At 35.0% G+C, this 12179-nt stretch overlaps 1 protein-coding gene across 5 annotated transcripts in view; it reads left to right on the top strand.

Moving 5' to 3' along the window:
• The window catches only part of AKAP3 (A-kinase anchoring protein 3), a 37810-nt gene that overhangs the window by 3377 nt on the left and 22254 nt on the right, over window positions 1–12179 (top strand). For 4 of the 5 annotated variants that reach the window (XM_055315507.1, XM_055315510.1, XM_055315506.1 and 1 more), the window contains 2 exons: window positions 2515–2622; window positions 5443–5538. In XM_055315507.1, the coding sequence (XP_055171482.1) occupies window positions 5443–5538 (96 nt within the window). In that variant the 5' untranslated portion in view covers window positions 2515–2622. The remainder of the gene's footprint in view (window positions 1–2514; window positions 2623–5442; window positions 5539–12179) is intronic. The other variant, XM_055315509.1, reaches the window with a different exon arrangement.

The raw sequence follows: 12179 nt of genomic DNA, 5'->3' as shown, positions 1-12179 counted from the left end.
GAGACTGGAAGCTTAACTACCTGCTGACTTCTCTTCATTGTGTAGCTATTCCGAAAGTTGTGTCTTTTTCTCCAGTGCTCAAAAAACAAAATTAGACTGATATACCACTGAGTCCTGATTCTCATCTACTTTCATCCCCTCTACTGTTATTTCTGAAGCCTTGGCTAGACAACAGAGACCTTGGAAAAGGCAGACTATATATAGCCATGTGAAGAAAGTGTCTGTATTTATGGGGCACCAGAGGAAGACGCTAAAGGAAAGTGAAAATGGAGGAGATTGACAGAGAGGCTTAACAGTGAACGGTATCACCAGAGGAGAAGACATGCACACACTTCTAATCTTTATTTAAACAAAATCGACTGTGACTGATGTCAGCAATAATTACATTTACTGAGTGTTACAATGTGCCAAGCACTTAGAGGAAGGGAATGAGAGAGAAAAAGAGAATGGATTTAATTGAATATATTCTTTCTTTTTAAAACCAGTAATAAAATTTGGTTCAATTAACTTTGAAACCTGATCAGATATGTATCAACCCTACAAAAGCTTCATTTATGTTGCCTGTAATTTGGGCTTTTCTGTGACTTTAAGAATCTTGAGTAAGCAGAAGCCTCTTGCTTATGATGGATATAGGAGAAAACTGTTTTGAGATAGAGCTATGGTCTGAAGTACAGCAGCCATAACCAAATCCCTGTGTTATGCCCTCTCTGGCTGCCATTCGCCATTTGCACTCCTCAATTATTGCTGAGGTCTCAACCACATTCGCACTTTTAGGGAGTATTCCCTCTATGGGCCGCAGGATCCTTCTATTGGCCATAGAAAAATTTCATAGCTTTTGGGATGTTAACTTGCAGAGCTGCAATATGTAAAGGAATATATCCAATGTTTTTAACACTCCCTTCCTGGGCCTTAGTTTCCTAGTCTGTAAAATGAGGATGTTAGAATAAATGGTTTCTAGGGTCCATTTATCTATACATTGTATAGAATTAGCTTTCTTTCCTCATCAAATTTAAAAGATAATACAACGCATCCTTTTTCTTTTGTATTTTCTACCCTAACTCCAGGATATTATTCACCAACTTTGGACTTAAGATATTTATGAATCTGTTCATTGGCTCCATTAAACTCTAGATTTTCCTTCCCTCTTTTTCATTTTATTAGGGGAAATGTATACAGAGTTAGAAGTCTCAATATCATTACCATCAAAGATATTTAAGTACCTCATATAAATACAATTATCCAGGACAATTTAGGGAGTTTAAAGTCTGAAATAAGTTTCATGGATGCAGATAAAAATGCAGAAGATATAGTAAGTAGAATGAAACATTAGTACACATAATTGGAAATGTTTGCTGGATATACATGACTAAAAGATGTACTTTCTGTTTGTGAAAGAAGTACAAGAGCACTCTTGAAATATTGACTTATTTGTATTATTGGGATGGGAAGGTCTTTAATAAATCATTGGATGAATACTAATACCTTGGCTATGTCTCTAGGGTGAACTTATATCCAATAGGAATTAAGCTTCAGGAAAGACTGAATGAGTGGCTTACCACCATAGCAAACTGGAGCAAACCATTTTTTGGTTGTTCTCAGATTCTCCTACTTAAGAAAGAAAAATTTACACTATCTGGAATTAGAAATAGGCAGAATAGGCAGTATTCCTGTATTCACTCTTTCAGCAGATAATTATTAAACACCAACTTTAAGACACTACTAGTTACTATGAGGGTTAACAAGATGAGTAAGAAAAGGCATCTGACCTCAGAAAGCCATCTAATTAAAGAGATGAAATATTTGTGATCAGTTAAAGGACTAGATGGAATGTTGAAGCAAAATATGATGATAATGTTGGAGAAGTAATCACATTCAGTTAGGTACTTAGAAAATATTTCATAGATGGGGTAGGTAAGCTTTGTCCTGAGCTATCAAGCAAGGGTGGGATTTAGAGAGACATTACTAGTGGGCTGTGTGGGTATGCCAGTGTGAAAGTACAATGCCCTTGTGTCTTCTATTTAAATGTCTTAGAAGAGGAAGTATAAGGAAGATCTTTGATCTGGAAGCTAGAGCTAACATTAACTATAAATTCCCTTTACAACATGAAGATGTATATTTTTCTCAAGTCCCCAAAAGAATATTTACAAAGTGCTTTGAGATCCATGAATTCGGGACACTTATTCTTCATTCTAGCTACTTATTTTCTGACTTCTTAGTCAAGAAGTTTGAAAGTAAGCTAAATACTTTTAGTTTTCTCATTGTTAAATAAGCCTATATATCACTGATTTGGAAGTGGAGAATAACAATAGTCATTTCAGAAAGTGTTGGCTGGAAGATGGAGCCTTTTTTTTATCACCTTGGAACCATCAGACTGTACCCAGAATAAGATCTGGACTTTAAATTTGAATGTCATTTTGTGCTCATGACATGTGAAAAAATAGTATTACTTGGTAATAAAAACAATAGGGTTCACATGTAAAATTAGTCATTTTTATTTGTGTCTTTCCATTGCAGATCCCTTATATTTCATGGCAGGAGGGGTGGGTAAATTTAGGAATAGTGAAGACAACAACAAATTAATCAAGAGCTTTCCTCATATCTCAGAACCTGTCCTCAGTAAGAGTAAGTCATCACATAATTTCCTTACTTTTGTATGTAATCTTTCTTGATTTTTAATTGCAATATATAGCTTAAATAAGTTAGGAGGTCCTATTGATTTTGTTGTTTTCTATTAGAAGTAGTTCAATAAGATAAAATATCAGTGGAGATTGAAAGGTAAGCTTCTGGCTTTCACTTGTTCTGTCAACAATTCAGAGCAAACTGTTTCCAAGTTTCCTCATTCTCTGTCCAAGTAATAATAGCATCCATTCCTTTATTCATGGTAATAACTCAAACATAAGAATATTAGCATATATGAGTTGCTGAGAGCAATAAAGGACTTCATAGACATTAAGAACTCCCTTGTTATGGTTTAAAATAACCATTAAAATGAGATAGCAGGGATCCCTGGGTGGCGCAGCGGTTTGGCGCCTGCCTTTGGCCCAGGGCGTGATCTGGAGACTCCGGATCGAGTCCCACATCGGGCTCCCGGTGCATGGAGCCTGCTTCTCCCTCTGCCTGTGTCTCTGCCTCTCTCTCTCTCTCTTCTCTCTCTCTCTGTGTGTGTGACTGTCATAAAATAAATAAAAATTTAAAAAAAATTAAAAAAAAATGAGATAGCAAAGAATGTTAGAAAAATTTTAAGGAAAAGAATAGATAAAAATAAATCTGGAGCTGGCACTTGTTCTCAGAGAGAATCCCTAGGCCCAGGAATTCTCATTCTTATGTAGATGTACATTAGAATCACCCAGGATGCTTTTATGAAATTCAATGCCTAAGTCTCCCCACCCCAAAACCATTGAAGATTCTTTGGGAGGTAGTATCGCAGATTCAGTATCTTTAAACAGTTCTCCATCTAATCAGGGAGGAAAACCCTCTGCGTATCCAGGGAAACTATTGTATTACAATGTCAGGAAGAGTAAGAGAAACGGTATCCCTAATCTGAGTTAGTGATTGGGTGTGAAAACAGGTACAAATCCTTGTGGGAGCAAAGGACCAGTAGCTCTTAAAAGGTCTTCTATTTTCTTTTTAGTAATTATTTGTAATATTCTACATAACAAAAATAATAAATCCATTTATAAATAAGCTTAAATAATTTGTGTAATCTGTATTTGATTTGTGTTGGTTTTATTTTGAGGGAGGATGTCAAACCCCCCCCCCAGTCTTTTAACACAAATATTTCCAATTAACCAGATATTCAACCCTTAATAATGCTTAACTTACTTCAAGTAATTTTTTATAAAATGCATTTTCACTGTAAAAAATTAGGATAAACTTTTGGACTTTACTGTAACAGTTTAAAACAATTTATAGCAATTTTATTTTTTTACTATTTTATTTATCTATTTGAGAGAGAGAGAGAGCACGAGGTGGGGGAAAGCGCTGAGGGAAAAGGAGAAGCATACTCCCTGGTAAGTGGGGAGCCTGATTTGTAGCTTAATCCCAGGACCCTTGGATCATGACCTGAGCCACATGTAGACACTTAACTGACTGAGCCACCCAGGCGCCCCATAACAATTTTAAATAAATGTTTTATTTTGTTCAAATCATTATATAGATGTACATTACATAATTAATTACATTATATTACATTACAGAAATTAATAATTTCTACATATAAAGTACATATTATATATAAAGCATACATATATATACTTTTTAAAGATATTTACATTATAAGGGAAAATTTGGCCATCTTATTCCACCTTGTTGAGTAGTATAGATGTAAGCAAAGTTTATAATGAAAGAAGGGAACTTCAATGTAATGGTAATGGAAGTCTGACATGGAAAAAGAGGTCAAAGAGAAGCTTCTCATACTTGTAGATTATCAGTGGACAAATATTATAATAATTAACCATGTTTTCAAGGACTACCAAATAAGACGCAATGCTATGGAAAGTGAACAAGACTAAGGTCAAAGTTATAGGAATAGGGGATGTTATGCTAAATTTTGAGGTGAGCAAAAAGCAAGTAAAAGCAATTCTTTCACTGAAAAGAGACAATAAATAAAAGAAGAAAGTGGTAGCAGCTAGAGGGAGGCTTGGAGTAGGAGAAGACAACTAAAATGATTATCAGTTTTCTAGTTTGGAAGAAGACTAGCTAGATGGCAGTGCCATTACTGAGATTAGGGTGTAGAGCACAGTACTGGGAGGATTGAACAATCAACATCAACAAGGCATTCACACAAAGGTCCATTGGATAGTGCATGTGGCATACCTTTTCTCTTGGCATCCAGAGTTTGGCTGATCCATAGAGACTAAGAATTTCCCCAAGATCCTTGGCTATTTGGAGAGGGACTGGTCTTAAGGAGAAGCTTCTAAGACTTGCTGCTAATATAAGTTAAATTAGTGCTCTAGAAATTAATGAAAATGAAGCATATATTACTTTAAAAATAAGTTGGTGGAGCAAAAATATTAAGTTGGTGGGACAAGAACAGGCAGGGAAAATACAAATTAATTCTATTTTGATCATATTGAGTTTTGAGTGTCTACTGAAAATCCAGGATATGGAAAGGCTGTCAAGCAAGGACACATAGAGCAGGGCAGGGCTTCATAGGTTCATTCATGAACAAATCGTATTAAGTACCTCTAGCATATAACAGGCATTGGCCTCAGTACTAGAGATAAATATATTTAAGAAATCTTCCTGCAGTGGAGAACTGGGAATGAAGAGATCTTCATTCTCAGTAGGTAGGTTGAAGTAGCTCTTGGGACAGGACTCTACTGAAAGCATTGCTCCTGTTTTCTACATCTCAGCCATTTGCCTTATTTCTCCTTACTTTAATGTAACTTGTCCCTTTGATGACCATTTCTCTTTCTCTCTTTTATTTTTTTCTACTTCCAGATGTCAGATAAGGTTGACTGGTTACAAAGCCAAAATGGAGTATGCAAAGTTGATGTCTATTCACCTGGAGACAGCCAACCCCAGGACTGGAAAATGGTAAGCATCCATCTCTTTATAAATACTCATTTAGGAATAAGTGGAGTACCATTAAGAGTAGGCTTATGCTCTTCACCACCACTGCCTACCTCTTATTTTTGAAGGTGAAATTCTTGGGCAAAAACACAAACTCCTCTAGACCAAAAAATTCCTATTCATATTGTTTTGGAGGCAAAATTCTATAATATGATAATTTCATAGAAGAAATATAATTAATGCAAAACCTATATATTACAGCTGTAAATTTTTTAAAATTTTCAAACACAAAAGGGATTGGATTTCAAATAGAAATGTTACAAAGTTCATAGAAACTATTTTTTAAAATGTAAGGTGCCTCAAAATTCTCAGAACTATAAGCTCTCATCTAAGTAACATTATCATTCTGCCTTCATCATTCAACAAACATTTATTAAGTGCTTAGTATCAGGCACTGTAAGTCAGGGTCCAGTCAGAAGATGGAGACCATAGCACACAATTTGATATTAAAAATTTTAGTGAAAGATAGTTAACAAGTTAACTACTAAACACTGTAAGACCCTGAGAGTTTCAGAAGTAGCAAATATAGAGAGCAGCTACTACCCCTAGGTTGCAAGAGAGTGAGCAGGAAGAGACTAAGAACTCACAGTAGTTACCTCTCCTTCAGCCAAGGTGGCTTCAGATTTCTTTGGAGAGAGTATGGCTTGCCACAGGAGACTAGCCTGCTGGAGCAGAAGATGCTTGCCAGAGGGTGCAAGTGCACCAGAAGTGCGGCATCTCTCCAGTGCCCTCTACTAACAAAGCCAGCTGCCAAAGAAGAAATGTTTAGAGGGGTCCAGTTCCAATGTCACAGAGCAAGGCAAAGAAAGGTGGACTTGGAGTTGAGAGACAGTCATGGATGACTGGCGTAGACTCTGTGCTGAGTCCTAGAGTCAGAGATGTAAAAACAAATTAGTCAGAATTCTTTTTTTTAGGATCTTATTATCTAGTGAAATCACTATGGTAATTCCCATCCTTACTATTATTATTTATCAAACACCTATTTGCATACAATGTTCTATTTATACCCATCTTCTATTTTCCAAAATCTATTTGATCTGTCTTATGTAGCCTAAGAGAGATAATACTATCAAATCTACATAAGACATTAAGATGTATAGATAATATCCAATTATCCAACCAAAACAGCTGCTATTAGATCTTTTGTTTACCTCTGCTCTTTCATGTAGAAAAATAAAAGATAGATGAATTTCAATACTAAATCAAATTTAAAAAGTCATGATTTTTCATTAAGGGAGGAGCACTCTGGGGAATAAAAAAAAAAGAAAAAGAAACAATTACTGCCCTCATAGACCTTACAATTAATTTGGGAAAATAAAAAATATAAATATAATCTAAAAATTAGCCTAATTATAAGAAGTTCATGATAATTTGCCAAGTGGGTTTTCTGGCAATAATTAGATTAGGTGTTTAAAGCACAGATCAAAGTGGGAAGTGGTCAGGGAAAATTTCATAAAGTGTATTTAACAGAGCTAGAGGTGAAGAATAGGATGGTAGGTATATGTGTTGACTTCAAACTAAGGTACTGGAGCAGAAGATGGCTGAGGAGAGAAAATTAAACTTTTTTTATATTCTCCTTCATGGATGTGAAAATTTTCCCTGGCCTTAATTAAGAAAGATTCAGAAATCATTTGGCATCCACCTTCTCCAGCTGCCTTTGATACTACTATATAAGAAGAGAGTTAAAGTTTGCAAGAAGGGAATGGGGTTTGGAAGAAATGGGATGTTTGTAGACTGCACTGATAGAAAAGCACATGTGGTTAGCCTTTCATTAACCACTTTTGCAAAATCCTCCTGGGTCAAGTGGAATAATGGACATAAGGTGCATACTTTTTAGATTTAAAAAATGTAAACGGGCAATAAAAACCTAAAAACACAGAAGACTAACACAGTTCTTTATACTCCATCATAAAACTGTGTGCTATGCTATATGTTTTTAATGCTCTGGGAAAAGAATCAAAAAAGATAAAAGAATAAGCCCCACATCTGCATTATGAGAAGACTTTCATATACATGTTATAGCCCAATTACAGAAACATACCTATTTGCAGAATATTTTTATAGAAACTGTAGGTGAAACCTGGTAGAAAGAATTTCTTAGTCTCATCTTCCTAGCTATGCCTATCTTTAAATAAGTGGGTAATATTAAGGGATAATTTTCAAAAAAAGTATAAAATCCAGACTCTCAATCAGATATGAAAATGAACACATGTTAAAGATTTTATTTAACTCATTAATGAGGAGACTGGTGAGGTGTTACAACCAGTTCAAAGAAGAATTTAAAAAGAGATGTATTACAGATCAGGAATATTAAAATGAATGTACAAGTAGAGGCAAAACTAGCCTCTTCTACAGTGGGGAAGGGAAGGGAGCTGAACCCCTACTAGACAGAATTTACATGTCTACAGATATGAAGAATTATTTCTGCATTGTTGTCAATTATCTACAGCTAACAGTTGTAAAATACTTCCCATAGATTCAGAATCTGATTATGTGGGAGGCTGTAAACAATGTTTAGTCTATAAATTGTAGACTATAGACAATGTATTATTTTCTATTGGAGCATGATTTTTTTTTCCCTACAGTTACCTCCATTTCAATAAATCTCAAAATAAGGTGATTTTGATAACAAAATCAGGCTAATATCTTCAGACTTAGTCAGTTATTTATATAGATAAACCAGATAGGCCATAGCAACCAGATAGGCCTTAAGTTTGCTTTACTGGAAGTTTTCATAAAGAAGCTCTGGTTGAACTTTTTTTTAAAGGCCTCCATTATTTGCTATCCTGAGACTAGGAAGATGAGACTAAGAAATTCTTTCTACCAGGTTTCACCTACAGTTTCTATAAAAACAAGAATGTATACCACTGGGATTCCCTGAAACCATTGTTCCTAAATACAGTTAAGTTATACTAATAAAAACTTTTAGGCAAAGTACTTTTCATTTTTCTATGTCATTAAAAAAATGTGGGGAAGGCAAAGTATATAATTAAAAAAAGAGAGAGAGAAAGTAAGATACAATTGTGAACTGTTATACACCAGCTAAAGTGCAGACTGGCAGACAACTTTCTATAGCCATATACATCCCTTCATAACCAAGTGGCAGAAATGGACATATTTATTAACAGACCAAAAGATATAGCCTATCACAATAAAAAAATAATAAGCAAAAAACCCCATAAGAATCAAAAGCATATAACCTATTTTTAATCATCAGTGTTTCAATATTCTATCTTACTTAGAAATTATCAAAATATCCAATGAATATCCATTAAATAGCAGTGTTTTAAGTTACATAAAGATGCTGTAAATTTGCCATCAAGCCAACAATACGATAAAATATAATAACTTGAAATAAAGTTTTTTAGAATAATATCCAAGTTGAATAAACACAAATATATATTTTTCATGATCTTAAACATAAAGTAGAAATAATATTAGCTTGCTGGATTTGTATAACCTGTATAAGTTTATGAAGAGCATATCAAAGTAAAAAGTGCATACTTGCATTATACTTCATACTGATAAATCATTAAAGGACAGCTGTTTTTATTAAATCAAAATTATTAAACTTACCTTGCTTGCCAAAGGTTATCCTAACTTATGTGACCTTAAGCTCCTAAAATTTTTCTGGATTAGGTTCTTTAAGAGTACTTTACCATGGGATCCCTGGGTGGCGCAGCAGTTTAGTGCCTGCCTTTGGCCCAGGGCGTGATCCTGGAGACCTGGGATCGAATCCCACGTCGGGCTCCCAGTGCATGGAGCCTGCTTCTCCCTCTGCCTATTTCTCTGCCTCTCTCTCTCTCCCTCTCTCTCTCTCTCTCTCTCTGTGTGTGTGTGTGACTATCATAAATAAATAAAAAATTTTTTAAAAAAGAGTACTTTACCAGTCAGAAAAAGATCCTTTATTTAAGGGACTTTATAATCTAATTTGGTATCATATGGAAGTAGGAAGATATTATTGCTTACATTTAATGTTTTTCTGAATGACAAATACTGATAGCTTATAGCCTCAATTCTAAACTTTCAGCCATTAGATTCAAATGTCCAGTTTTCAACAACAATCACAAAGAAACAGGAAAAGTGTGACTCACTCAAAGGAAAAAGTAGGCCAACTGAAATTGTGTCTGAAAAAGACCTGATGATGGCAGATCCACTAGACATAGACTACAAAACAACTGTCTTGGGATTTCTGGGTGGCTTAGTCAGTTAAGTGTCTGCCTTCAGCTCAGGTCATGGACCCAGGTTCTGAAATTGAGCTCTGTGTCAGACTCCTGGCTTCTCCCTCTCCCTCTGCCCCTCCTCCCCCATTAATGCTTTCTCTTGCACACTCTCTCTCTCTCTCTCAAATAAATAAAGAAAAAACATATTAAAAAGCAAAATGAACAATTGTCTTAAAGATGTTCAAAGAAATAAAAGAAATATGGAGAAAGTAAAAAAAAGTGTATGAACAAAATAGATATATCAATAAAGAGGTAGAAAACCTAGAGTAACCTAAAAGAAATTCTGTAGATGAAAAGTATAATAACCGAAATGAAAATTTCACTGAAGGGATTTGGAGGCAGATTTGAGCAGGCAGAGGAAGGAATCAGCAAACTTGAAAATAGAACCATGGAAATTATCAACTCTAAGGAACACAGAACCAAAGGGGCCTGTGGGACACCATCAAGCAAACATACATTGTGGGAACCGCAGTAGGAGAAGAGAAAGAGAAAGGGCAGAGAGAATATTTGAAGAAATAATGGCTTAAAGCTTTGCAAATCCGATGAGAGACATGAATATAAATATCCAAGAAGTTCAACAAACTCCAACAAAGATGAACTCAAAGATACCCATGCTGAGACACATTATAATCAAACTTTCAAAAAACAAGGATGAATGGAATATTAGTAGAAGTTTTTGATACTTCCGTGTCTGAACCACAAAAGTCTCCCATTCAGTTCTCAGTGATCTTGATTGTTCCTTATACACTTGAAGAATAGGTTTTGAGGCCCTAGGGGAGAGTAAAACCATGCAAAAGCAGAGCCTAGGTCCCTGAGTCACTGCAAAGAAAGCTTTTTATTGAATGTCCTCTCTAAACAAAGTGATTGAGAAATACTCCTGTTTCCTTATACCACTAGTACTTCAGGGGTTATCTGACTTAAAACTAGCATTATCCCAAATAATATATTTTGCTTGTGTCATCTTGCTGCCAGAAATGCCCACTTTGTTATATCTATGAAATGTTTAGAACTCCATCTCAAATGCCACTGCTTTTTCTAGTTATCCACCCAAAGCTATATGTCCCTTTTGTAACATTAAACATATCTTTTTATTATTTTATAGCACCAATCACATAGTATTTAGTAATGTCTGTGTTCATATTTCATCTCTACAGTAGACTTTATGTTTCTAGAAGGCAAAGATCATATTTCTTTCATCTTTATATGCCCCACAATATCTAATAGAGTGTATTGTACACAGGTACTATATACATATTGAATTATGCAGGTGGTTTGTGTTACACATTACCTCCCCTAAATCCCTAAATCACTTCTTCAGTAGAGGACCATCAAGTTGGTCCTCCTGGTGGATAGTTTGTATATTTGAACCTGATTTTCCATTTCTTGAATGCAGTCTCTGCTCTGACCTGACCACCTTTTCTCTGTCTCTTTCTCAGACATGCTTATAGGCAGCTTTCTTTCCTAAAACTTCTTCTGAAGGCTAAATTATGTCCATATAGAATTTCCCATTTGTTACTGATCTTTGGTTCAGAAAAACAATTTTTTAAAAAATTCATCACAGGAATTCAAAAAGTAGTTTCCCCACAACTCCCACCTGGTCTGATAGGAATGAATCACAGTACACATCCCTAGCCATACTGTCTTCCAGCATTTCTCTTTTCCAGAGCACCACTCTCCCATGCATATGGGAAGTCAAGTTTTATTCCTAATACTCTGACAGATGGTTAAGTGTGTTTCACTGCATTACTCTAAAAATCAAGCTTATTGACTTTTCTTACTCTTCTCTTACCTCTTCTGAAATTTAACCTTAATTTGAAATGTTTGAGTAGTATTATCTTATATACACACTCTAAGAGTACAAATTTTTGTGCATATTATCTCATTTAATACTAATTGCAACTACATGATGAAATTATTCAAACAAATAATAATTACTATATGATCCAGGAAGTCCACTTCAAGTGTATATCTGAAGGAAACAAAAATCACTATTTCAAAGAGATATCTATTCCCTATGTTTATTGCAGCATTATTCACAATAGCCAAGACATAAAAGCAACATAAGTGTCCATTCATGGATGTATGAATAAAAAAAATGTGGTGTATATACACAATAGAATATTATCCAGCCATAAATAGAAGGAAGTCTTGCCATTTGCAATAGCATAGATGGATCTAGAGGGTGTTAAGCTAAGTGAAATAAGTCAGTCAGAGAAAGACAAATACCATAAGATCCCACTTACATGTGGAAACTTAAAAAATAAAACTCACAGATACAGAGAACAGATGGGTGGTGTGAGAGTGAGCAAAATGGGTGAAGAGAGTCAAAAGGTATAAACTTGCAGCTATAAAATAATTAAGTCCTGGGGATTTAATGTACAG

The sequence above is a fragment of the Nyctereutes procyonoides genome, unplaced genomic scaffold (genome assembly GCF_905146905.1).
Source record: "Nyctereutes procyonoides isolate TBG_1078 unplaced genomic scaffold, NYPRO_anot_genome, whole genome shotgun sequence".
Classification (NCBI taxonomy): Eukaryota; Metazoa; Chordata; class Mammalia; order Carnivora; family Canidae; genus Nyctereutes; species Nyctereutes procyonoides.
Note: the sequence above shows the minus strand (reverse complement) of the source record. Positions and strands in the feature narration are given on the sequence as shown.